The 27,496-nt window shown below is 43.1% G+C and overlaps 1 protein-coding gene across 1 annotated transcript in view; it reads right to left on the bottom strand.

The window, feature by feature from the left end:
- Positions 1 to 512: 512 nt before the first annotated feature.
- The window catches only part of PUM3 (pumilio RNA binding family member 3), a 38,396-nt gene continuing 11,412 nt past the window's right edge, over positions 513 to 27,496 (bottom strand). Inside the window, exons 10-17 of the mRNA XM_030293398.1 lie at positions 25,903 to 26,001; positions 24,976 to 25,029; positions 21,216 to 21,296; positions 15,883 to 16,025; positions 8,646 to 8,868; positions 7,056 to 7,143; positions 4,154 to 4,244; positions 513 to 801 (exon numbers count right to left, since the gene is read on the bottom strand). Of these exons, the coding sequence (XP_030149258.1) occupies positions 669 to 801; positions 4,154 to 4,244; positions 7,056 to 7,143; positions 8,646 to 8,868; positions 15,883 to 16,025; positions 21,216 to 21,296; positions 24,976 to 25,029; positions 25,903 to 26,001 (912 nt within the window). The 3' untranslated portion in view covers positions 513 to 668. The remainder of the gene's footprint in view (positions 802 to 4,153; positions 4,245 to 7,055; positions 7,144 to 8,645; positions 8,869 to 15,882; positions 16,026 to 21,215; positions 21,297 to 24,975; positions 25,030 to 25,902; positions 26,002 to 27,496) is intronic.

The following is a 27,496-nucleotide window of genomic DNA, read 5'->3' as shown; positions in this document are numbered from 1 at the left end:
ATAGGGAGACTTTCCCAGTGACCTTGACCTTCACCCAGCCCCCACTGTGACCCCCTCATTCTTGTAGCACATTTCCTCTCAGGAGCCTGACCTTATCTGAATGCCTGGCCAACAAAATCTAACCCAAAACCCAATCCCCAAAGCAGCAGGGAATGTGGCGGCTGCTGTCGCCTCAGGCCATCCTGTCTCTGGGGCGTAAGGCTTCCTGAAGTGCCTGCAAAACGCCTAATTTTCACCTCACCGCTCCCAACAGACTCCCCAGGGCTCCCTTTTTCTACACCCTGACTTCCTTCAAGGTCCCCAAGTGCCACCCCCTCCCTGAAGCCCTCTCAGACCACTGCTCAAGGAGACCTCTTCTCCCTTGAATCAACTCTTGCTTCTACTTGGGATGTATCTGGTTGGTCCCCCTGTATACGATGGGTAAGCCTTTTACGTCACAGCCTCGTGTGATTTGCTCAGCACTCCGAAGACAGAAGACTTGGCTGGGATTTAAAAAAAAAAAAAAAAGACCATTTTTAGAAAACTGTTTTATAAATAGACTCTTATACAAAGAAGAAGCACATATACAGAGCACCCAGACTCCCAGGAAGGCGGCCCCTGGCCCTTCTTTCCCGCTCTGGGAAAAGAGAACAGGAAAGAAGATTCCATTCTGTTCTGGACTATCTCCACTATGCGGCCAGTTTTTCAAGCAGCGTTTCTATTCCTTTGCTGGCATTTTTGTTTTTCTCCAATGTGGGAATGAGGCCTTTGAGTCCGGCCTTGACTTTGTTTGCAACTTCTTGATCGGAGCTCTGGAGAAGGCTGAGAAGACAACAATCAACCAATAAAAAAATGACATTTCATAAAAACCCCTAACCGTCTGCCAATACTATCTCCACCCAAGGTAGAAAAAGTTCACCGATTTGTGAGACAAGCCTGACAATCATAAACACATCTTTTTAATTCACCAGATGAATGAGGGGGGCTGGGAGCCTATATTCTGAGAGCACGTAAATAGAAAACGTTTTATAATCTTGCTGGCAGATCACACGGAACTCCGTTCCGTACAGAATGGGTCCTACATTCGCTGGTTATCTTAGGACCAACACCCGGTCTTAAATGTGTTTACTGCATGGATTCTAGCCCCTCTTTCCTACCCAGATGAAACTCAAGAACAGAAACCTTGCGTTTTACTTCTCTATTTCACGGTACCATGGGGCACACAGATGACCGAGAAGACTTCCGTGAGCGACCGCGTAGCACCAGTGACCAGGGGCCACGCAGGAAAGGTGGAGGGCCCGAGAGGGAAGCAGCTAAGAGCCTTCCTTCTAAACTCCGTGGCTAAAACATCCAAAAGGGTGAGGAGCTCAAGGGCCTAGATTTGAAACCTCCCTCAGCCACTCGGTAACTGTACCCGCCAGAGCGTGCTATTTAAAATGTCTGTTTCCTGACCTAGAGACGGGATCAACAACACGAGCCACCCCCTACTGGAGAGACTTCTTGAGGCTCAAAGGATCACATATGGGAGGCACCTCGCCAGGGCACGGCACTTAGCGAGTACTTCATGAATGGGAGCCGCTAAAACAAACCAGTCAGCTCTGCTTCCTGGAAGCCTGCTGGAGCCCTATCCCCACACGGAACGGAGTCCCAGAGACTGCTACCAAGAGCCCGCGAGACCCCTTTCTCTTTAAATAGGGGCTGGGGCACAGGCACCCGACTGTAGAAGACCAGGGCTCCCCCCTTCTGCACGACCACATTTAACGCTGACCTCAGAAACACATCCTAGAAACAAACCACTTGGCATTTCCCCAAGTCCCTGGTCCTGATAACTTGCGGCACGTCCACAAAGAGGACGGTTAGGTCAGCAGCACCGAGCAGCACTCTGTCGATGGCGGGGGACAAGGCCCAGCTTGCCACTTGCAAAGGTGCGAAGTAAAGTGCCCTTTTAACAGATTCGTGACTCACCGGGTAGTTTCTGGCTAAGCACGCACTCACACTACGCGTAGACGTAATAAAAGTATTTCCTGAACACACGCGCTGGACGTAAAGCTAAGAATTTTACATACACCATCTCCTATAGTTTGCATAACAGCCTATGATTATTACTAATCTAATTTTACAACCAAGAAAATGAAGGTCCACAGAAGCTGAGTGATTTGCCCAAGACCGCACAGTGAGCTGGGATCGAAACCCAGGCAGGGTGTCTAGAACCCACGATGATCTAAGTGCTAGAGGATTCTGCTGCCCCGAGTCGTTTTTCAGATAGCCGACAAGGCTGATACTCTTTCTCACCAAGGATGCCTTTTCACTTACTGTAAAAAAGATCTAGGGAATACTGCACAAGTTTGAAGTAAAATACACGAGCGGAGAATTTTACCAAACAAGTCAAGCACATGACTGTTCTAAACCCATTAAAACTGATTATTATATCAATTATTAGGTTATTGTAGTTCAGCACCCCTTCACAACCTCAAATATCTTACATGCCAATGTTCCAAAATAAATCTGTAGTATCCTTCTAATGTTTGAAATCCACCCAAGAGCAGCTTTGATTGATGAGCAATCTTTACAAATTAATTTCATGGGCATGGTTGAAATTTTTAGTTAATTGAGCGTTAATGAAAGAATATGTCAGTAGGTGTTAACACTCCAAACGCCTGGTAAAGAAACTCGTATTAAAAAAGTTCATGTTTCGGCTAATGGATTCTGGCTGTTCAACTTCAACTGGAAAATGAACTAATTTTCATAAAAAATGAACAAAATGAACCGCACCACCCATATATTTGGAGATCCTGATCTACCTGAAGTAACGGATGTCTGTATGGACCGTGTTTATGGGTGTATGTGTACCAAAATCAAACTGTAGACCGAAGAAAGACTTCTAACTTTTACAAACAAAACAGATCAAATTACACAGCATGCTGCATGTGACATACTGTGGGAAATTCAAACGTATCCCCTTTTCCAAACCTCGGTAACACAGCAGGGGAAAAAAAAAATCAGCAGTGATTACTTCACAATAACAAACAAATCTATTTTAAATGAATGCTGTTAATAAAAGGGTTTCACATCCAGGAACAGAAAGTACGTAAGTTTCAATGACCTGTTAATTATAAACTCCAAGTAACTCTGGAGAACAACAGACAAGTTGAGCACATGCCTCAATTCACAAATCATCAGTATTCTATCATTTTAATTAGAAATAAACAATTAGCATGCAGACTTCAGTAGCAAATGCTCCCAGAATCCTTTCAAGAATACTGGAAAGTAAGAAAAATGACACGTAAAGTCAGGCATGATTTAAAAAGCAACTTTGTCAGTTTTCACAGGGACAAGACTAATTCGTTAAAAAGAATGCAATTACAATTTTGGTCGAAACCATAAATGTGATGAAACAATCAAATGATACACTGTGTGATCTCTTATTTACACATGGAGTCTAATTTAAAACAAAAAGAAAAGCAAAACAAAACAAAACCCAGCTCATAAATACAGAGAACAGATAGGTGGCTGCCAGAGGCAGGAAGGGTGTGTGAGGGGGGAGACCGTGCATATGCACGAGGAGGGTCAAAAGGCAAAATGTCCAGGGGTTGCCAACACAGCCTTCCAGGAACAAGGACCAGGTGAGGAGATGTGACGCTGGCCGGACTGATGGCTTATTACTTCGGAACGTACAGTTTAAGCCCAACCAACGCGAAATGACAAAAGGTGAACTAGTTGCTACAGATTCCTTTTTTTTTTTTTTGAGATCTATAATTCCCAATGGCCGTAATAATGTTCCAGAAAACGTATATACTTGGCAAATCCTATGAATTACATAATTTATAATAATCGGGTGTCGGAGGGCTCCATAACCTGGGGAGGAAAGAAGGCCGTGAAAGTGACCCCTACATGTTAATCAGAGGTAAAGCGCTTTCCTGAGTAGAGCGAGGGAGCAAGAGAGAGAATCCAATTCTATTTTGGTCAAAGCCGTAAAATAAACTTTTAAGAACCGACTGAAAGAGTTACGTCTGGCCTCTGCTATTTGTTGTGCCCGTATGCACCCTGAGGGACCGGGAGCGATGGCCAGCGATCAGACACCAAGGACAGACCCAAGGAAGAATGTGGAGGAAGGGGCTTCTGCGCCAACGGGCAGGAGGAGGGGCCTCTCCGGCCAAGGCACACACGTACGTACCTAGCAAGAATAATGGCACCTCGGTTTACACTGGCCCAGGACCTCAGGTTCTTCACACCAACATGCTCTACAAGTGTTTTTGCGAAACAACCTGAAAAATTGAAAAATACACTGAAGCTTAGTGAACATCACACCAAGATTTAAACTCCCAATCTACTTCTCTACTGCCCTTAAATCTACAAATATTCTAATAAAAAAGTGAATAAAGAGAGTTCTGACTCAATCTTCCTTAATACTAAAAATTCCAGCTCTGATTTACTTGATGTGTGTTTTTAAATTTTTTTGTTTATTTCTCGGAGAGAGAGAGAGAAACAGAGAGACAGAGTGAGTCAGAGTGTGAGTGGGGGAGGGGCAGACAGAGAAGGAGACACAGAATCCGAAGCAGGCTCCAGGCTCCAAGCTGTCAGCACAGAGTGTGATGTGGGCAGGGCTCAAACCCACAAACTGTGAGATCATGACTTGAGCTGAAGTCTGGCGCTTAACTGACTGAGCCACCCAGGTGCCCCTCATTTTTATTTTAAAAAGCCATTAATGTCCTACAATTCTCTTCTTTTTTACAAAATGTTTTTTATTTATTTTTGAGAGAGACAGAGTGCAGGGGTGGTGGAGAGAGAGGGAGACACAGAATGGGAAGCAGGCTCCAGGCTCCGAGCTGTCCGCACAGAGCCTGACTCCGGGCTTGAACTCTCGAGCCGTGAGATCACGACCTGAGCCGAAGTCGGACGCTCAACCGACGGAGCCACCCAGGCACCCCTGTTTAATGTGTTTCCAATACAGCCATTTCCTTCTACTCTGATCCAGGTTTTAGACTTTGTTTAGAAATAATTACTGAGGACAAACAATGAATTCTTATAAAATGAGCACTTGGTCGTGCTTGCTTCTCTTTGTACTATTTAATGATTTAACCCTGACCTGAAAGGCATTCAGGAAGTGAATGTTTGACAGCAACACCTCGTGCTTGGATGAGAGCAAGTTCTCCCTCGTGAAAAATGCTCACTCAGGAGGTGACTAGTGGTCACGTGACTATTGTGATTGACACCTGGTAATTTCTGTCTACAAAGCTAGCCATTCACCCGTCAAAAATGTTACTCATCTTGTGTTATTAGCTTGCTTGTCATTATCAGATTCCCAAGGGCTTGGTATATTATCTTATTCACCGTGCGATGGAAGTGTATGTAACTAATTCTTGGACAAAGCAGAAATTCTGAAAGCTAGGGTTGGCTACAGATGGAAGTGAAGGCAAACCTATCTTGAAGGTAAGTATCTTGGGTGGTTGCATATATAATTCACTCAGAAGATACTCAAATGTGAGGACCCTTTAAAAGCCAAGAGGCCTACGGTCATTTAGCTCTTCACGGCACAGGTCGAAGGACAGCAATCGGCCAGTGAGGCAGATGGTGTTTTCCAAAGGTGACTGACCATGACAGTATCCCTGTCCTGTGTGCTCTTCTAGAATGCTGCACACGCCCACCCCCACCCAGAGCTGGAATCAATGTCTTCTTTTGAACTCTGGTGGGTCTGTGACGGACTTAACCAAGAGAGAAGGGAAAGAGCAATGTTAAGTAACTTCTATGGCTAAATCATAAAAGCACCACGCACCTGCTTTCTTCTCTTAGAGCCCACCCACCATGTTGTGAGGAAGCCCAAGCAGCCTGGCAGGATGGCACGAGGCTGCTGGACTTGGCCACCGCCAGCCATCGCCCAAGTGCAGAGATACTCAGACCCTAAGCCGAGCTGCCCCAGGTGACAGTGAGGAGAACAAAACCAAACCCCGATCAGATGTTGTTTGAGAACTACCAAGTTTTGGGGTGGCTCGTTACACGGCGACAGAGGACCAAGACAGCCAGCCATGCCCATTCGGAGCTCCGTGAATGTGAGGAACACGGCAGGTCCACACAAGCATGTTATAAGGCTGCCAGTGTAACCGAATTAGGGACAAAAGTCACTTGAAAATTCTTTGGATTTTAAAAGTAAACCAGACAACTTTTCTGACATAAACTCAGCTCAACAGAGCACTGAATTCTTAATAATGAAAAAGATGATTCAATACATTATTTTCCCCTCAAACTGTGTTACAAGCTGTCTCCTTTACGGGAAGCGTGCAATGAAAAACAGCCCCAAGTCTGTGATCTTCAAGGGAGAGTGAGAAGTGACAACTGTACTACTGTACTGATCGCCCCACTAGCCATCAGGCTGCAACTTGCCTCAAGACAGAAATTCGTGATCTGTCGCTTTGTCCAGACACAGTGAGGGTTTGGGAAAGCCCTTCAGTGGCTACAATACTGGATGGAGCTCGAACTCAGTAACAGAAGGTCTGGTCAAAGACAGGACTGAGACAGGAATGGGATGCCACTTTTCAGGTGGATAAAAGAGGCTGTCCTTCTCTTGAAAGCTGACTTTCTGCAGAGCAGCAAGTGGCCAAGCACTGGCTTGCTCTTTGGTCATATGTATTTTCAATGCCAAACAGGCATTAGCTCAAAATTCTGATAAGGATAGTTTTTTTCTGCTTATCCTTTCCTCCAAAGTAGAGATAAATACACTTTTCAGCTGGGGGTAGTGACACTCACAAATCTTCCCCCCCTTCCCGCCCCCACCCCCTCAAGGAACAGAATGGCATTTCAGGGCTCTGGCCAGCCAGATCCGAAGCCTGAAGTAGCGAGGGAGGTGAGACAGTGAGGGAGGGTGGACAGAGAAAGGAAATTAAAGGATTATGGGACATAAATTTCCAACATCTACTAGAGCATTATTTGCAACCCCTAAGTTACTTCTCGTTCATAGACATCATTCGTAAACACTCAGCAAGTTTCACTTGAACATAAATGACCGGCATACAGTTCAGGGACGTCAGGAATTACTGAAATTCCACATGAGATACAGGAGAAGGTCAAGTTTCACAGCCTACCTTCTCTTCCGCTTTCCTTCATCTTCTTGTCTTGTTCTATTAACCACTTCAGAACGAGATGTCCCGCAGGATGCTCTGCGACGTGAAGCTGTAAGGGGGCAAGAAGGCAGGGACTTAAACAGCGGTCTTCAGCCACGCCTTGGCCGGCAGTCCATTCTCTATCACCGCACACAGGTGAGGACTCAGACAAGTTGGAAGTTCGATAACACTCAGGAGGGAGGTCATGATCAGGAGTGGCCCTGACGCCTGGAGGGACCAGAGATCTAGCCCAATCCCCAGATTGAGAGGAAGAGGGACACCGCGGCCAGAGCCACTAAAAGGCACTTCAGGCGCGGCCTCATGACCTCCACGCTGAATAGCACCACACGGCGCTCGCCCCGACGTCCTGCCAACCACTGTTCAGGCTGCAATAGGCAGTTCTGAGTGCAAATGAACCTGTGGGACGAAGCGTGACAGCAGAAACACTGACACTTGGTCCCCACGGGTCCCACAGCACCTAGGATCTCTCCTTATCAAGCACGGAGACAACGGGCTCCATCCCTTGCAGAGAAAACTCATCACGCCTACATCCTCCTGGCCGGTTTCTACGCTCTGCCCTGTGAGGGGAGGGTCCAGACCCAGGGCCCGCAGCAGGAGATAGTAGACTCCCCAACACACAGGCCCTGCCCGGTCTGACCTCTGCCTCTTCTTCCCTCTGCCGGCTGACCTCCCCCGAGCCCTCTGTCCCCAAATGAGCCGAGACCCTTCCCTCCTTCCAACTGCGGCCCATGTTCCTCCCTCTGCCTTTCTTCACTGAGCTACGATCCTCCGGCCTCAGTGTAACCTTCACTGCCTCGGGGAAGCCTTCCTGGGGACAGGCTGGCTCCCATTCTCATACGGCCCCAGAGAACACGTACGTGTCCTTTACAGCAGGTATCTCCATCCTCTAGTGGGTAATTATCTGGGTACGTATTCGTCTCTATGTTGTGTTCAGCAAAACGGTAAGCTTTGGGGGATGGGGGAACAGGGCTGACCGCCGCCCAGCACAGATGAGGCGTGTGGATCAAGGAACTTAAGAGGTAAGGCAGAAGGAGTCCCGGGCCAAGGCAGGCAGGCAGGGGAGCTATCAGCAAGAGCGGACTTTTTTAACGGGAGGGAACTTGGGAAGACTTCAAGGAGAGGGACTCTGGGCAACTTCTAGGATGAGTGAGGCTTTCTACAGGGACAGCACGGCAAAATGGGGACACAGGTGGCATCCAGGGTGAGGAAAGAGGTGCATGCGAATGCAGAGAGGTGCAAGAATCCACAGTGAATTCAAAACAGAGAGAAGAACACAGCAAAAGCTAGGAAGGCAGCCTGGTGCCAACCACGGGCCGCAGAGAGCCGCGTTAAGACGACGGTCTCGACTCTGTGGGTAAGAGGAAGTCACGGGAAGCTCTGAGAAGGACAGCCCTGCAGCGGCACCGTGTTCCGAATCCGCAGGATCAGATGTGCTGCGGGTTCGGGCTGCGGGGAGGCAGTCAGCATCGGAGTTCTCTTCGAGCCCTGATCTCGGTGGCCGGCGTCTGTGCGACGCTGCAGCTTTCCGCCCGTCTCGCGACAGCACGTTACCTCTCCGTCCTGGCCGCCCGGGTGCAACTCTGCGGCCGCCAAGCCGGCGATGGCGCTCATGGCGGGCTGGACGTCTCCCGTGGCAGCTCCCAGAATGCCGGGCACCAACACGCATGCAGACTTATCCAGCACCACTTCGCGGGCGTGTCCTTGCAGGTAGCTTAACAAAGCCGGAGAGACGGCCTCCAGGAGCTCTCGCCGGCGGATGGCGGTGTCCTTCTTACTGTAGGAGCGTGGGGAACGAGGCACTCGGGTGAGATGAGTGGCGAAGGAAAGACAGTGATCTTATCACCACAAAAACCTCTACGGGCTTTAAACAATCTGCGTCAGGGGCCCCTGCGTGGCTCAGTCGGTTAAGCATCCGACTTCGGCCCAGATCATGATCTCGCGGTTCGCGGGCTCGACCCCCACGTCGGGCGGCCTGGAGCCTGCCCTAGATTCTGCATGTCTCTCTCTGCCCCACCCCTGCTCATACACACACTCTCTCTCTCTCAAAAATAAATACACACTAAACATTTTTAAGAAACAGTCTTGGTCCAACTTGGCGTAATCGTTTCTCTCGCTGTGGTGTGCAGGTAGTAAGCAACTTATAAGGGAGGGATACCTCGCTTTCATCTTTCTGTCTCCAGGATCTGAACAGTGCCTGTCACAGAATGAGCACTTAATAAGTGAACCTTGCCCGATGTAATACCCAAACAACAACAACAAGTTAGAAGACAGGATTAGACTACTTTATGGACTCTACTCTCTACAATATCGAATTGTGTGATAACAATAGCTTTAAAAATAAAGCAAAACTGATCTCCGGGGAGGACGGCAGAAGAGGACCCTAAGCCCACCTCCTCCCGTGGATACACTCGATAACACCCACATCAGGGTGAACAGCCCAGAGAACGACCAGAGGACTGGCAGAACAGCGTCTAAACCGCTAAATCTAGAGATGAGGCCATACTGGTGAGGACAGGAAGGGAGGAGACGCGGGTCGGAAGCTGAAAGGATGCCCAGGACTGTCTGCAGTGGGGGTGGAGGAGGGAGAAACAGCCCCTCACGAGAGGCGGGCCCTACACGGGGTGTCTGCCTGGGGAAGACGAATCCCTGTAACATGTGGGAATGAAACATGTGGCTTTGACAATCAGCGGGGCATAATCTCATGGGTTCTTACAATCAATCGGTGGGGCTTAACACCCAGAACTTTCAGCATGCTTGGCTCTGGGAGAGCAGGGAGGGTGACAGAAAACGGAGTCCCCGCCTTAGAGACAGCATGACAAAAAGGCCTGTGAAGATACACAACATAGAAGCAGCAGTTCGAAAAGCACCTGGGATATGCGGGAGGGAAATCCGTTTACTAAGCTCACAGCCTGGGATGGAGGGGCAGGGATCTTCGGGACACTTCTACAGGAAAGAAGAAGCTGGAGGGCGCCACTTCCCTCCCCCGTCCCCTGGCCGAGGCCCACGGACCCCTGTGGGAACGGTGCCCACGCAACACCGTCCACCTGATTTGCTAACAGCGCCCCCCATCTCTGAGCACTTCTGTAGACTCAGCCCTCCCGGCTAGGCCTCAGCTCCGGGACCCCGCCCCCCCGCGCGCCCCACCCCCCCCAAACAGACTAGCTCCACGCCACCGCCACCGTGTCCTCTTGCAGACCTCCCTCCTCCAACACGCTCTTGGCCCAGAGACCGTCCGAGGCAGGGCCACAAGCTGAGGCCGTGTGTGAGCAGCTCTGACAGGGGCCGGCACCACTCCGCAGCGACTCCCGCCCGGGGGAGAGGGGGAGTTAGCCACACGCAGTCCAGGGCAGCGCCAGCAGGGTCTGGGTGAAGACCTCTGGTCTGACAGCGGGTCCCACCCCGGGGAAAGCTTCTCAGGGACAACACAGGGAAGGCACCGCTGCAGGTCGGGGCTACTGCACCGTGGCAGACACCTGGTCTGACTCAAATCGAGCCTAGGCGGCCCCACACTGGCCCACTAACACAGGAGCCAAACAACAATAGAAAATGAAAAGAGATTAAGGGAATCAGCAACATCACCAAGCGTAATAATATTTGCATTATAAAGATCCCGGAAAAAGAGACAGAAAAAGGGGCAGAAAACTTACTTACAGAGGTTAACAGCTCAAAACTTCCCAAATCTCCCAAAGAAAACCGATCCCCAGATCCAGGAGGTAGAGAGAACCTCAACAAAATCAGCCCAAGGAGGTCCACACCAAGACGCACAGTAATTAAAATGGCAAAACTTGCCGGAGACTTTTTAAAGAAACAAGAGAAAAGAAAACATTTACATACAAGGGAAGCCCCCTCAGGCTATCAGCTGATTTTTCAGCAGAAACTCTGCATGCCAGAAGGGAGTGGCGTGATATATTCAAAGTTCTGAAAGAAAAAAACATGCTACCAACAATACTCGATCCAGCAAGGATATCATTCAGAATAGAGAGATTAAGACTTTCCCAGAGAAACAAAAGTTAAAGGAATTCATCACCACTAAACCAGCCCTGCAAGAAATGCAAAAGGAGACACACCCTGAGTGAAAAGAAAAGACCGTAAGCAGGAGTAAGAAAAGTAGGAAACATAAAGGCAGCAAAATTAAGTCTATTTATACCAATCAGTTGAGGGAGTCACAAAATAAAAGGATGTAAAGTATGACACCATGCCTAAAACGAGGAAGGGAAAGAGAAGAAAAGTAACAATTTGGTGCTTTTAGAATAGGTTTAAACTCAAGTGACCATCAACTTAACAGATTCCTAGATGCGTAAGATGCCATATATAAACCTAATGATAACCCCAATTTAAAAACCGGTAATAGATATGACTAAAATAAAGAAAAAGGAATCCAAGTATACCACACTACAGAAAGCCAGCAAACTGTGAGAGAAAAGAGCAATGGGAAGGAACAGAACTACAAAACAATCATAAAGCAAGTAACAAAATGGCAATAAGTACGTGCCTATCAATATTTACTTTGAATGCAAATGGACGAAACACTCCAATCAAAAGACATAGGGTGACGGAACGGATAAAAAAAGATTCATCTATATGCTGCCTACAAGACTCATTTCAGACCTAAAGACACAGGCACAATGAAAATAAAGGGATGGAACAGCATTTATCAACGAAATGGAAATAAAAAAGATAGCTGCGGTAGCAATACCTGTATTGGACAAAACAGACTTTAAAACTTACAAGACTGTAACAAGAGACACATAAGCATACTGCAGAATTATAAAGGGGACAATCCAACAAGAAGGGATAGCAATTGTAAATATCCATGCACCCAGTGTGGAAGCACTCAAATACATAAAGCAGCTAATAACAGACATAAAGGAAGTAATTGATAATACATTAACAATAGAGGACTTTGAGAATCCATTTACATTAACAGACAGATGATTTAAATAGCAAATCAACAAGGAAACAGTGGCTTTGAATAACAGTTTAGACCAGATGGATTTAACATATATACTCAGAACATTCCATCCTAAAACAATAGAATACACATTCTTTTCAAATTTATATGGAAGTCTCCCTAATACATCATATTAGGCCACAAAACAGGTCTCAACAAATTCAAAGACTGATGTCATATACCACGTATCTTTTCTGACCACAATGCTATGAAACTAGCAATCAACCACACGAAAAAATCAGGAAAGAACACAAACAGATGGACGCTGAATAACATGCTACTAAAGAATGAATGAGTCAATAAGAAATCAAAGAGGAAATAAAAAAATTCATGGAGACAAATGAAAATGAAGACACAACAATCCAAAATCTTCGAGATGCAGCAAAGGTGGTTCTAAGAGGGAAGTATACAGCAATACAGGCATACCTCAAGAAACAAGAAAAATCTCAAAACAACAATTTAATTTTACACCCAAAGGAGCTAGATAAGAACAACAAAAACCCAAAACCAGTATAAAGAAGGAAATAATAAACAGAGCAGAAATAAACACAACAGAAACTAAAAAAACCCAATAAAACAGATGAAACCAGGAACTTGTTCTTTGAAAAGATGAACAAAATTGATAAACCTTTAGGCAGCCTCAAATAAACAAAATCAGAAATGAAAAAGGAGAAATAACAACTGACACCACAGAAATACACAGGCTTACAATATAATAGTATAAAAACTTGTGTGCCCACAAATTGGACAAGTTAGAAGAAATGCATGAATTCCCAGAAACATAGAACCTTCCAAAACTAAATCTGGAAGAAACGGAAAATTTGAACAGGCCGATTACCAGCAATGAAACTGAAGCCGTGATCAAAAGACTTCCAGCAAACACAAGTTCAGGACCAGAGGACTTCACAGGTGAATTCTACCAAACATTTAATGAAGAGTTAATACTACCTATTCTTTTCAAACTAGTCCAAAAAATAGAAGAAGGAACGCTTCTAAATTCATTGTATGAGGCCAGCATTACTCTGATACCAAACCAGATAAAGGCACTACAGAAAAATACAGAGAATCACAGGCCAATTATCTCTGATGAACACAGATGCAAAAACACTCCACAAAATAGCAAATCAAATCCAATAATACACTAAAAAAACATTCACCACAATCAAGTGGGATTTATTCTTGGGATGCAAGGGTGGTTCAATATTCATAAATCAATCAAAATAATGCATCAACAAGAGAAAAGATGTTTCAATAGATGCAGAAAAAGGATGTGACAAAATACAACACCCGTTCATGATAGAAACCCTCAACAAAGCAGGTTTAGAGGGAACATACCTCAAGATAATAAAGGCCATATATAACAAAAACCCACGGCTAACCTCATCATCAATGATGAAAAACAGCTTTTCCCTAAGATCAGGAATAAGACAAGGATGTCCACGCTCAGCACTTTTATTCAAGAGTACTGGAAGTCCTAGCCACAGCAATGAGACAACACGAAAGAAATAAAAGGAATCTAAATTGGTAAGGAAGACGTGTAACTGTCACTGTTCGCAGAGGACATGATACGATATAGAGTAAACCCTAAAGACTAGCAAAGAACTACCAAAACGGATAAATGAGTTAGGGTCACAGGATACAAAATTAACAATCAGAAATCCACTGCATTTCTATACACTAATAATGAAGTAGCAGAAAGAGAAATTAAGCAAAAAAACTCCATTTACAATTGTACCAAAAAGAATATGTAGGAATAAACTTGAGCAAGGAGGTGAAAGACCTATACTCTGAAAACTATAAAACACTGCTGAAAGAAACTGAAGACACAAACAAATGGAAAAACATTTCATGCTCATGGATTAGAAGAACAAAAATTGTTAAAATGGCCAGGCTCCCCAAAGCAGTCTACAGATTTAATGTAATCCCTACCAAAATACCAATACCATTTTCCCCAGAACTTGAAGAAATAATCCTAAAATTTGTATGGAACTACAAAAGACCCTGAAGGACCAAAGCAATCTTGAAACAGAACACAACTGGAGGTATCACAATCCCAGATTTCAAGATATACTACAAAGCTGTAGAATCAAAACAGTATGGCACAGGCACAAAAAACAGACACATAGAACAATGGAACAGAAGAGAGAGCCTAGAAATGAACCCACAATTATACGGTCAATTAATCTTCAACAAAGGATTGCAAGGCAAGAATATGCAATGGGACAATGACAGTCTCTTCAACAAAGATATTGCAAAACTGGACAGCTATATGCAAAAGAATGAAACTGGACCACTTTCTCATACCATACACAAAAATAAACTAAAAATAGATTAAGAACCTAAACTGGACACCTGAAACCATAAAAATCCTAGAAGAGAGCACAGGCAGTAGTTTCTCTGACATCGGCCATAGCAACATCTTTCTAGATATGTCTCTTGAGGCAAGGGAAATGCAAACAAAAATAAACTACCGGGGCTCCATGAAAAGAAAAAGCTTCTGCACAGCAAAGGAAACAATCAACAAAACTAAAAGACAGTCTACGGAATGGGAGGCGTTATTTGCCAGTGACATATCTGATAAGGGGTTAGTATCCAAAACATATAAAGAACTTGCACAACTCAACACCAGAGAAACAAAGAATCAAATTAAAAAAGGGCAGAAGACATGAACAGACATTTCTCCAAAGAAGACCTACAGAAAGACAACAGGCACATGAAATGATGCTCAACATCACTAATCATTAGGGAAATGCAAATCAAAACAACGATGAGCTATCACCTCACACCTGTCAGAATGGCTAAAATCAGATACACAAGAAATAATAAGTGCTGGTGAGGCTGTCAAGAGAAAAAGGAACCCTGTTGGTGGGAATGCAAACTGGTTGCAGCCACTGTGGAAACGAGTACAGAGGTTCCTCAAAAATTTACAAACAGAATTACCGTATGATCCAGTGATTCCACTAATGGGTATATACCCAACGAGTGCGAAAACACTAATTTGAAAAGATAAATACACCCCTATGTTTATTGCAGCGTTATTTAGAATGGCCAAACTATGGAAGCAGCTCAAGTATCCATCAATAGATGAATGGACAAAGAAGATGTGGTGTATAGAGACAATGGAATATTGCCCAGCCATAAAAAGAATAAAATCTTGCCGTGTGCAACAACATGGATGGAGTCACAGAGTATAATGCTAAGTGAAATAAGTCTGAGAAAGACAAATAAAATAACATATGATGTCACTCATATGCAGAATTTAAGAAATAAATCAAATCAACTAAGAAAAAAAAAGAGAGAGAGACACACCAAAAAACAGACTCTCACCTATAGGGAACAAACTGATGGTTACCTACCCAGAGGGGAGGCGGGGACGGGAGTGGATGAAATAGGTGAAGAACACACTTACGATGATGAGCACTGAAGAATGTATAGAATTGCTGAATCACTATACTGTACCCCTGAAACTAAAATAACACTGTATGATAGCCATACCAGAGCTAAAAAAAATAAGTAAAATTAAAAAAAAAAAAAAAAATTGCTCCAGTTTAAAACAAATAAATGCAGCAAAACCAAAACGGACCACACAATGAATGCCTACTCTGTGCCAGGCACTCAGAGGCATTCTTTTGGCACAATACATTTATCTCCTTTTCTAGATAAAAACTTTAAAGAATCTGCCAAAATTACAGGCTTAAAAATGGGATTCACCTTCCAAGTTTTAGAGAAGCACAATAGAGGATATGCATGCGTGAGGAGATTTCTGGAAATGTAAGCTACTCAAAATAAGCAACCACACCAGAAAACAAAGGGCTCAAGCCACTGTACTATTCTTACCTGTGTGCGTTCCCATCTCCTCTCTGCAGAACCTCAATAATTTCCCGCACTGTGTGTGCAGGATCTCTGGGGCTCAGTAAATACAAGAGGACCTTCCTTCCGTATTTGTCATTTATTATGTTAGGCAAGGAACTAATAATTTCCTGTGAAATCAAAGACACAAAAAATGAATCTAGGTGCTTAAAATAATGTGCGCTTGAAATCCAAGCGGTACAGAAGGGTACATTCTCCACTATTTTTCCCAATGTACATAAAAGAAAAGATGGAGCTAAGTTTGAAATCATGTCATTAAAGCACAAGGATTTACACTCAGAACACAGACTGGAGTCTGCACTGTGACTAGCATTACTGAACAAATCCATTTATATAAGTGACCGAGCTCAAGGACTTAAAAAAAATATTTAACGGAGTTCTCTTCATTCACCATGACCAATAGTTCTTAGGCCACTATTACTAGGGACACCGCTTGCTGGGGTCACTGAGCAGATACAGTCAATTTGCAGCTGCTTTAAATGCAGCATCAGCATCGATGAAGAACATTCTTATTAGAATTTCCCCACTGAGATGTATGTGAAGACAGATAAAGGAACTCTGTTAAATCGCACAAGTGAATAAAGGCTTTTAAAGTTAGCTGCTTATTCATGGCAAATGAAGACTGTTTAAGGATTGCATTGAAAACAAAAATGGGCGGGGAAGGAAATAAATGCAGAAAGACTCCACGGAGCAGTTACAAATAATTACACTCTACGACATTTCCAATCAACTAACCAAGAACAATAATCTCCTTTTCTAGTTGTCTGAATTTAAGTAACAAAGGCAATGTCATCCCCACCCCAACTAAGCTCCTGTATAAATGCCCTGATGTTTTCAGACAGGAAAGTCACTGTGAAAAAATTCCTGTATTCTTAAGAGAGAATCTGCAACAGAAAAAAATCGTTCCCCCCCACCCCAACACTCCTATTTCTTGCAACAAGCCCTAATAGATATTCAAAGCCATACGTGTTTGAGCAGCAGGGATTTCTGCAGAAGTGGCTGGGGCCACAGAAAGAATTCAGTCCAACACTGGAGGTTTTCAGATGAGGAACCCATAAACGGGGCAGGTGACCTGCCCGAGGATAGTGGCAGGGCTCTGACTCCATGGAAAGGAATTCTCCGTGAGATAATATATACTTAGATGTTCTGATCTCTTAAATAACTACTGATTACAGTGAGGTTAGTAATTTAATGCAAGGAACCGAGCCAAAGATGAAGTTGGTCATCAAGGAGATCACAATGCTACCAAATCTGTGACCCAGACATTGGCAACGCCAGCTCCAGATTCCACGCAAGAGCCATGGTTCTCTTTTTAAGATCCCAAGCTTCCCTCATTATCTGCGCAAAAGTGTATGGTGCCTCCTGTGATCACCAACAGAAGCTAACACTTGTTAAGAGCTTACCAGGAACCAGAGCCAGTGCTGTGAGCAGAACATCCTTCATCTTAAATACCCTTCACAGCACCTTGACAGAGGTACTAGGGCTCCTTCCATTTCACTAATAAGAAGCCCAAGGTTTACACGAGTGAAGTGACTTGCAGGAGAAGTGTAAAGGTCACTCATCACCAGTTTGTTCTTTGTATTTGAGTATATTTCTGATGTTTGTTTTGTGTTTTATAATGAGTAAGTCACAGGGCTGTAAAGTACAGCATAGGGTACAGAGTCAACAATATTGTCATGACCTTGTTGGGGACCAATGGGGACGCATCACCATGAGGAGCACGGAGGAATGTAAATAACTGTGGAATCATTATGCTATACACCTGAAACTAATATAATATTGTATGCCAACTTTACTTCAATAAAAAAAAAAAACTATGCAAAAACACAGGGAAAGGTTAGGATGGTAAGTTTGATATTATGTGTATTGTACCGCAATTAAATAGGGAAAAAAAAAAAAAAAGAACACGAAACCAGGAGCCTCTATCCCTATGGAGCTCAAGTTCCTAGAAGCTGGCAGCTACCTCCTCCTTTCCCCATAGCCCACCCCCCCACACCCGGCCGGGCTCCTCATGTGCCCTCCTGGTCTGTGAACGCGTCTGACTCTGTGAGCCCCAGGTCACGTCATGATTAACCGCTGAATGAATGGAGAGCAAGGACAAACTGCAAGGATGTGGAGAGCAGGTCCGGCTGGGAGAGCAGAGAGCGCTGTCTAGAGACTGAACTGGGGCTTGGTCATAAAAAAGGAGAGCGTAGGCTGTGACTTCCACCTGACATTTCAGGAAAGCCAGTTACTGTGAACAGAATGCTTAGTAACACTAAGCTGTCTTGGCTATTTTTAAAAGCACTGCATAATGCAACAGGTTTTGTGGTGTCTGGGTGGCAAATACCACACGTGACTCTTTGTAAACATCTGTGCAGGGTATCTGGCAACCCATCCATTCTGCTACGTAAACGCCTTAGAAAAACATGGAGACCTACACGAATGCTCATAAAATCACGTGGGATAGCAAAATCTAAAGAGAACTGAAGTATTTTTAAAATTATAAACAATCTAAGTCTCCAACAGAAAACTGGAAAAATTATTCTACTCATAGTACAATACTATTTGGCACTGAAAATCAGGGATTTAGAACAGGGCGGGCAAGCCATGGCCCGTGGGTCAAATCCAACCTGCAGCTTGCTTTCACATATCCTAGGAGATAAGAGTGGTTTTCATATTTTGAAGGGTCGTTAAAGACAAAGACAAAACAAAACAAAAAAAAAAACACACAAAAAAACCAAGACTAGGGAACAGAGATCATAAAATGGCTCACAAATCCTAAAATAATTACAATCTGGCCCTTTATGAAAAACTTGCCAACCCCTCCTGAATCGCACAAAGGCAATGCCAAAAGAAAAAAGCAAGGTGCAGAAAAAAACAGGCAAGGCATCGTTTATGGAGAATCTGTAAACATGCAAAACAGTACCACATACATTTACATACACTGAAAGGGCAAGGCTCCCAAACAACAGAGAATTCATCCCAGCGGGTATGGGGGAGGGTGGGATACACAGTCAGGACAGGTCCACAAAAGGCTCGAACTTCAGTGTGCCTGTCAGGTTTTACTTCTGGTCAGATGCTGGGAGGCTGGGTGTCTGCTGCATCATCCTTTGTACCTTTGTGTACATTTAGAAGATAATATATTTTAAAGTATGCATCAATATTCTTCACTTTCAAACAGCAACTGGCCGGTTTGCCTACGTCCTTTTCAGAGGAACGTGCCGTCAGAGCAGCCGCACCACACCCACGATTCCAGGTTAAAAACGGATCAATTTTAGAAGCATGTTTATTTTGGAAAGTAAAGCAGGTGGAGAAAGAGGAAGGCTCAGATGACCGGGCTGTGGTTTCAACCTGACGTTTCAGGAAGTCTGGTTACCCCTGAACAGAAGAATGCTTAGTGGCCACACTACGCTTTCTTGGGTATTTGTGAAAAGCACTGAACGCCACACCAGGTTTCGTGGTGGTATCGGCATTCCCGAGTTCCGTCGCTAGCTATAACAGAGCGTAAGGATACACAGTTTCGTCAGTTAGAAGCAAGAGTTCGGCACATGAGGCCACTCTCAGGGAAAGCTGTCCCAAGTATGAGCAAGTCATCAGGAATGTAGCTTAAGTAGTTATGGGAATCAAACCGGTAAGCACAAGGAATCAACACTGTTTCACAAGCAACTTCTAAGTGGGATGAATGCTTGGGCAAAAATTAATCTAGCAGACAACGGAGGCAAATCCTGAAGGGAGTCTGGCCTCTCTTGAAATCCATTTGGAACACTTATGCAAATTGCAGTTGTTGTGAAAATATTAAAACAAAAGCGAACTTTCAATAGCCCAGCCTGTTTCCATTTTCGTGAAACAACTTTATTCATTTTGCCAATTTATGGCCTCACATCTCTGTCACCGGAATGAAAAACAATCATTATTGATTGGAGTCAAAAGGGTAATAAAGTCACAAGGAACATGCCAAAATACTCAGTTTGTGACATGAAAGTCTTGCCAACTTGTTTCTTCCCACAATCCTACCCCAAAGAAAGTCATCGCAATCTTAAAACAGTCAAGGGGAAAGTCGCAACATGACAGCGAGGGCATGAGAAATTCACACACACTGGGACCGACAGCTGGCATCTACCCCTGGACCAGCTGGTCCCTTTTTTCTACTACACCAGCTCTACCGGTCCAGACCGGCTGTACAGAGAGGCCACAGCACCACCGCATGCCAACAGGTAAAGTCTCTTTCTGAACATCCACAAGGGAGAAGCTGCTTTTGTCACTAAGATTGGCCGAAGGGCCCCACCTGTATGTATGAAACAAAGGTTCGTGTAATCCAAGTCTATACAGATCATACTGTTTTAAGAGGCTTCTAATTTTGGTCACTGCTACCAATGTTGCAACTGCTCATCCCTACCCCCGTGACCTCTGTCATGTACCCCACACCGTTTATGCACTAGAAAGAAAGGAAGGGAAGGGAAGAAAGGATCACATAGTCCGAAGTCAGAAAAAGAGGCAGGCATCGCAGAATGCCAAAAGGACGACTTAGTTTTCCTGAAGGCAAACTTAGGGTTAAATGAACTGCATTTCTTTATTACCACTTGATGGTTGCTGGACCAGGCTACCAGGAACTGCTGAAATGAAAAGGAATTTTCTGAGAATTTTTAATAGGACTCCGACAAAGCTTTCACGGAAGCTCTAAGGAGTATCGCAATCGAGGGAGTTTTATCAGCTCCATCCAGGAAGGGGCACTGATAAGTTGGGTAATTGTGCACAGGTCGTTTCTCCAAAGGAAGGAGAGAAAGGTCATGGGCATCCGCTCCCTGTGGGTTCCTGACTAACTGCAGAATTACTATGGCAATGCATTTCTGAGCAAACCCGAGCACTGCGTTGCTAATTTTTCATTTAGCATGTCCTGTGGTCTGACAGCCATGTTATCCTAATTTAACCAGTCTTGTGCAAATTTAAAATAATATTATTAATATCAAGTTACAGTATTGTTGTTTTATACAGGAAAGAAGCAAGTGTCCAAAACAGACTTAACTGAGTCAACTAAAATAATAAATAAAAACTTGGTGGTAATCATTTTGCAATAAATGAGTATCTCAAATCAACACAATGTATTCCTTAAATTTACATAATGTTATACGTCAACTATATCTTATTAAAATCAGAAAAACAAAAACAAATGAAATACTAAACAAACAAATTAATAAATAAAACTAACAAAATACTGGCAGAAAGCACACTTCCAGGTCTTTACACTTATAGGTATGAAGTCAAACTGACACAGTCACAAATTTAAGTTCTATCCAAGACCATCAAAATTAATTACTTACTGATATGATTATCTGCTTCACAAGCTTAGTATCATCAATACAATCAAATGCCGCCAATAAGACCAAATGGGAGTACTGGCCCTGTAAGAAACGGAAGCCAGGAAAGGTTAGAAACCTGTACAGCCTCTCCCCTTTAAGATTATCAACCCAACGACTATCTAAAGTGATAGAAACAAGACAGATAAAAGCCATTCAAAGGAACTTCCCCTCTTATCAGGACCTAGTTAATGATATTCTAGGTTGATTACAAGAAACAAAGAAAAGCAAAAGCACATTCTTCAGTATCAAATAGGCGAGACTCACTTGTTTTTTAACCAGGATGTAACACCTCTCAAAAATAAGTATCCTGTTAATAAATTACTACTTGAAATTAAACTCAAAAAGTTCAAGTGGAAGTGGGAAAAAACCCCAAGAATGTAGAACTACGTATATATAATTTCAATCATGAAAAAGAAAGTATATAAACTCAGATATAATCACATATAAGATACAAAATACACATGTGTACACAGAAAATCCTGGAATGAAGGACACTGTAATAGTTTCATTTTCTTTTGTATATTGTCTAATTTCTTTCTTTTTTTTTTTTAACGTTTATTTATTTTTGAGACAGAGAGACAGAGCATGAGGAGAGGGAGACACAGAATCCAAAGCGGGCTCCAGGCTCTGAGCTGTCAGCACAGAGCCCGACACAGGGCTCGAACTCACAAACTGCGAGATCATGACCTGAGCCGAAGTCCGATGCTCAACCCACTGAGCCACGGCGGTGCCCCTATTGTCTAATTTCTTTAAAATAATCCTGTTTGATTAGAATAGAAACACTAAAAAAGTAAACTAAAAAAATATATTTATATAATGAATACGAGAATTAGGTAAAAATAACTGCTTTTAATATAGCAGCACAAGATCAAAACATGTCCGTGGTGACTTAAAGGTCACCTCTTGAAATAAGAGAATTACTTCCGCGATGCTGACACTGTTCCAAAGTTTAAGAACTTCTACTTTATGAAAAAAAGCGTTTTCACAGCTTGTGGCATATTCTTTTTGTATCCTAGGTAATGATATCAATCATTTTTACTTGGAGAGGGTATGTGACTTCTGAAAGTACTCATTCAGAGCCACGTATAAAGAACATGGCAGGTAATAATGTTTCAGTTAGAAACTAACCAGAGAGGGACGCCTGGGTGACCCAGTGGGTTAAGCTTCTGACTCTTAATTTTAGCTCAGGGTCACGATCTCACAGGCATGAGATCGAGCCCCATTTAGGGCTCCATGCTGAGCGTGAAGCCTGATTAAGATTCTCTCTCCCTCTCTTTCTACCCCTCTCCCTTGCTCACACACACACTCTTTCTCAAAATAACTAAACATTAAAAAAGAAAAAACTGGAGAAAACTGACAAAGTCTAACATCGTTACCATAAAGACCAACCCTACTAAAAATGGGCAAAGAACATAGTTCACAGAAAACATGGGACAGCTGGCTTTAAGCATAGCCAGCTTAATTAATACTTATTAAGGACAATAATTAAAACAACGAAATACCATTTTCCACCTATCATATAGGCAAAAGTGAAAACTCTTGCTAATATACTAACTTGACAAAGGTTTGAGAAAAACAGGCGTGCTCGTCACTGATGAGAATGTACAGTCATTTGACTTCTTTGAAAAGCCAAGTGACAACATTCATAAAAACTTTAAATGCACATACTTTCAGATCTAGCAATTCTATCTCCAAGCATTTATCTTCCGCAAAGGCACAAAGGGCATGTTCTTTAGCACTACTAGAAATAACAAAAAACTAGAAACTACCCAAGTATCCCACAGTCGGGCCTGGTTAACTGAGTTATGGAAGTCCTATAATGAAACACTATCCGGTCATTAAAAAGAACGAGGGAGGTACAAAGTGTGTGTGTGTGTGTGTGTGTGTGTGTGTGTGTGTGTAGAAATAAAAGGACCCTGAGGTGAATTAAGAGAAGCAAACAAAGCATAACAATGTGTACACAGCACACAACCACCAGTCTCTGATTTTTTAAGTCCCACACACAGAAGCATGCCCACATACACAGGATCTCTGGGTGAATACAAAAGAAACTGGAACAGAACATCAGTGACAAAAAGACACCTCTACAATTACAGCTGGAGATTTTTAATACACTTTTCTCAGCACCTGATGGAAGCAGCCAAGGAGAAACAGATCAGTAAAAACGCTGATGAGATGAACAACGCTGTCAACCACCCTGATCTGACGTTTATGGAATACCACACGCACCAATTCCACAAAACAAACTCTCCTCAAGATCCTGTGACAGACCACAGGCCAGGCCACAAGATGGTAAGTCTTTATACGTGTAAAAGGACTGAAATAAGAGAGTATGTTAAGAATCCCCAATACGTGGAAAATTAAACATGTCTAAATAACCATAAATTAAATCCATGGGCAGTTACTAGTTTATCTCCTCTCTTTAGAAGCAACTCCGTGGGATAAAAAAGGCACTGCGCTGTCCATTTCTTGTTACCATCACAACGCCTTGCTGGCATCAGGTTCTCCAAAACAAAACAAAAACAAAAACCCCCAAACTGTTTATACAACTGTAAAATTAAAACAAATCTAATTTTATTATTTAAGAATGTGTTTTACTTTTGGGGCTACCTGGGTGGCTCAGCCGGTTAAGCATTAGACTCTAGATTTCAGCTCAGGTCATGAACTCATGGTCTGTGGGTTCGAGCCCTGCATCGGGTTCTACACTGACAGGACAGAGCCTGCTTAGGATTCTCTCTCTGTCCCTCCCTCCCCTCACTCTCTCTCTCAAAAAGAGAGAAAGAAAGAAAGAAAGAAAGAAAGAAATGTTTTTTACTATTAATACCTTTCAGAATTTTCTACTAACATTCGGTTTTTACTCATTTCTAATTTAAAATATTCAAATTAAAATGTTAGAAGATTTACTTCACGATGAAAAACAAAGAGTAAAATCTCATATGTTGGAAACAACTCACTAGAGAATCTTTTCTTTCATTTTGTTACAGAAAAGTTACCTGCCTTACATGGCCTTATACTCCCTCCCCGGTCTCCAGCTGCAAACGTCCATAGGCACAGAGTGCCAATTTATCGGTGTCCAAAGTGGCTACCAGCTGCTAGGAGTTCTCTTTGCATTTTTCATAGGATACAGTTGTTGTGGCCAATTTTAGTTCCCCAGTAAATCAGAAGCTTTAACATATGTTTGCTACTATGTATATTCTAGAAATACTATGGAAAACTAGTAAGTAAATACATGGAAATACTATCGTTCGAGGCGATTAATCTCTCTGGAAAAAACTTTTCATACCCTCTATGATTTCATGAGGAGAGCTTTTATAGCATCTCCAAAGGGTTCCAAAGAACTACAAAACTTAACAACTGGAATTTTCTCTGCTGACTTTACAAATTTATTCTAGACAGTAATTTCTGCGTTTAATAACATAAATGGACGGATTCATTAAAGAAGTTAAATATCAGGTCTTCAAAAATACCTAATAAAAATGGAAAGTTGTCACAGTATGAAATTAAATGCAAAAAGGAGAAATCTCATTTAGTATAAACTTAATGCCATAAAAAGGCAGATGCACAGAAAGAGATTGTACTAAAATAATGAATAATTTTCTTGTTGGCAACTTTCTGAAGTTTTCAAATTTTCTACAACAGACGTGATTTCATTTCATTAAAAATAACAAAAAGACAAAAAGCAAACAAAAAATAACAGAAATTGTACTTTTCTTATACTTACATTAGCCACCTTTTCAACGTAAGTCTTCATTGTTTTCACAATCACTTTCCTGTCCTTAAAAGAGAAAAGTTAATTTCTTGTAGTTATGGATTAAAAACTACATGGCCAAAAATGTCTAGAATGCTAAATTTCCACCAGTCTGACACACTTTTCTCATGAGTGAAAACAGGTACATGGCCAGAACCAAAAAAACGGCAATATACTTTAAGTCCTTCCAGAGCTATTCCAATCCTATTAGACCTGTATGTGACAATCCATCGTGACCTAAGTACGGAACCCTAAAGTTATTAGCTGTGAGGCAAACCCAGTGGAAATACCTTCTTTTACAGGGAGAACGGAGAGATCTCTTTCAGCGTGTGAACTGACTGGAAATGCGTAAGGGTGCAGCATACAGACGGTATTCAATACTTATTGGTTCACCAGAAACTCAAGTGGTATTCATTTAAAAAGTGGGCAAAGCACAACACTTTTACAAGACAAAATTATACTGATCAAGGAAATGTGGATCATTTCGTGTTGAACTCCTGCAACTAACACGGATCTTTACCTCATCCCTCAAAGTACTGAACACCCACGAGAGCATCATCTCGCGTGTTCGTCATCTCCTCCCGCCTCTCCCTCCCCCACTAAGATCACTGAATGAGGAATCAAAGAACCTGACAGGTACCAAAACTTCTACACGGGTAAGCCTGATATACATATTGTTTCTACTTGCTTGACAGGTCCCTTCCCAAATAAAGACAACTCAAGCTTTTTGTACTTTAATGAAAACTCCAACAGAGAAACACTAGGCCCTAAGAAAATCCAATTCCTGGGAGGCCCTGAGGCTCAACTTTGCAAAGATAATGTTGATACACATCAGGGCAAAGACCAAAGGAGCGGGAAAGTGGAGGGGAAGGCGGTTCAAGCCGTGAGCGACACACTCACCTTGGGCGTGCCGTGCCACAGGCAGTGCATGGCCACTCTGGCGCCATCGTGTGTGTGTGCCAGGTATATTACTGCCTCGCGGATGGCTTCGATCACTTCCTGGGGAACAAACGCCACCACGGCTTTATTTTGTCCTTTCCTCCTGCCTTTTTAAAATCTTCTACTGAGAACCAGTTATACACAGAGAATCACAGAGAGTAGAGGTGGAGAACAATTTCATTTTTAATCGTATAGAGACGCGTGCAGAAAACACAACCTTTTCCTACACCTCTTTTTCGCCATCGAGGGCAGTGAATACCGGTGGTACGCGATTTCTATTAAAATACCCGAGGAGTTTTACCAATATCTATTCAGAAAAGTATGTATGTGTGTTGTATATTCTAAAAGATTTTTCAAGAAAAATAAAGGTACGAAGTGGCTGTAGAAGGAGGGAGTTTTTAATAGTAAAGCCAGATAAAAAAGATACAATATTATTCCCTAAAACGGTCGTGTGTGTAATGCGCAGAAAACAAAACACTAATTTGGGCTGAAAAAGTTTCTCTTTTTCAGTCTGTCACTGGATTACTTCTAGAAATCATTTTCGTCATTCACCGTAAAAACACTCAACTGATATTTCCCTAAGAATAATGAGTCTGTTAGACTAGGTCCTCATTTATCAATGACCCCTTTAGTAAAATCCCAATTATTAATGCTTTACAAGGTAATTTAGCGGATTTTTAATCTTTCTGCATGGTCAATGTACCTAATTTCTTAATTGTATCTGGGAAGCCTAGCACATAGAGGTAAATGAGTTCTGACAGTTCTGCTAGGCCTCACGTTAGTCTGTTCCCGACTTAAAAATTTATATTAAATAAATAAAACATATACAAAGTCTCCGACCAGGAAAGAGACTATTTTCTTCAATAAGAAATACGTGGGGCGCCTGGGTGGCGCAGTCGGTTAAGCGTCCGACTTCAGCCAGGTCACGATCTCGCGGTCCGTGAGTTCGAGCCCCGCGTCGGGCTCTGGGCTGTTGGCTCGGAGCCTGGAGCCTGTTTCCGATTCTGTGTCTCCCTCTCTCTCTGCCCCTCGCCCGTTCATGCTCTGTCTCTCTCTGTCCCAAAAATAAATAAATGTTGAAAAAAAAATTTAAAAAAAAAAAAAAAAAAGAAGAAGAAAAGAAATACGTGATTTCATCTGTAACGATTTTGTAATCTTATCCCAGGATGGGTCCCAGAAATACAGCGCTCAGCTTACATATCTAAACTTATGAATCTATTCAAAGCTATCCAGTTGGAGAGTTAATGCCCCCAGGGCCAGGGAAGATTTGTCCCATTACTGTACATTCACACCAAGTTCCCAATGATGTTCTGTGATTAATACATTCAACACTAAAAAATAAATAATAATGACAAAGATTTTCCACCACTGACTATATTCCAGTGCTCATATTCTCGTATCTCAAAGTACTGTTCCGCCTTAAAATATCCAGGACTGTGAGATACTGTGCCCTGCAGAAAAGAGAGAAATCCCCAAAAGTGAAGCAGCACCTGCTACAGTCGTTGAACCACAAGCTGAGGTGAGCAGCTTACTCTTGGAAAATTCTCTTCTCTAT

Source organism: Lynx canadensis, chromosome D4 (genome assembly GCF_007474595.2).
Source record: "Lynx canadensis isolate LIC74 chromosome D4, mLynCan4.pri.v2, whole genome shotgun sequence".
In the NCBI taxonomy this organism is placed as follows: Eukaryota; Metazoa; Chordata; class Mammalia; order Carnivora; family Felidae; genus Lynx; species Lynx canadensis.
This window is presented reverse-complemented; position numbering and strand designations above follow the sequence as displayed.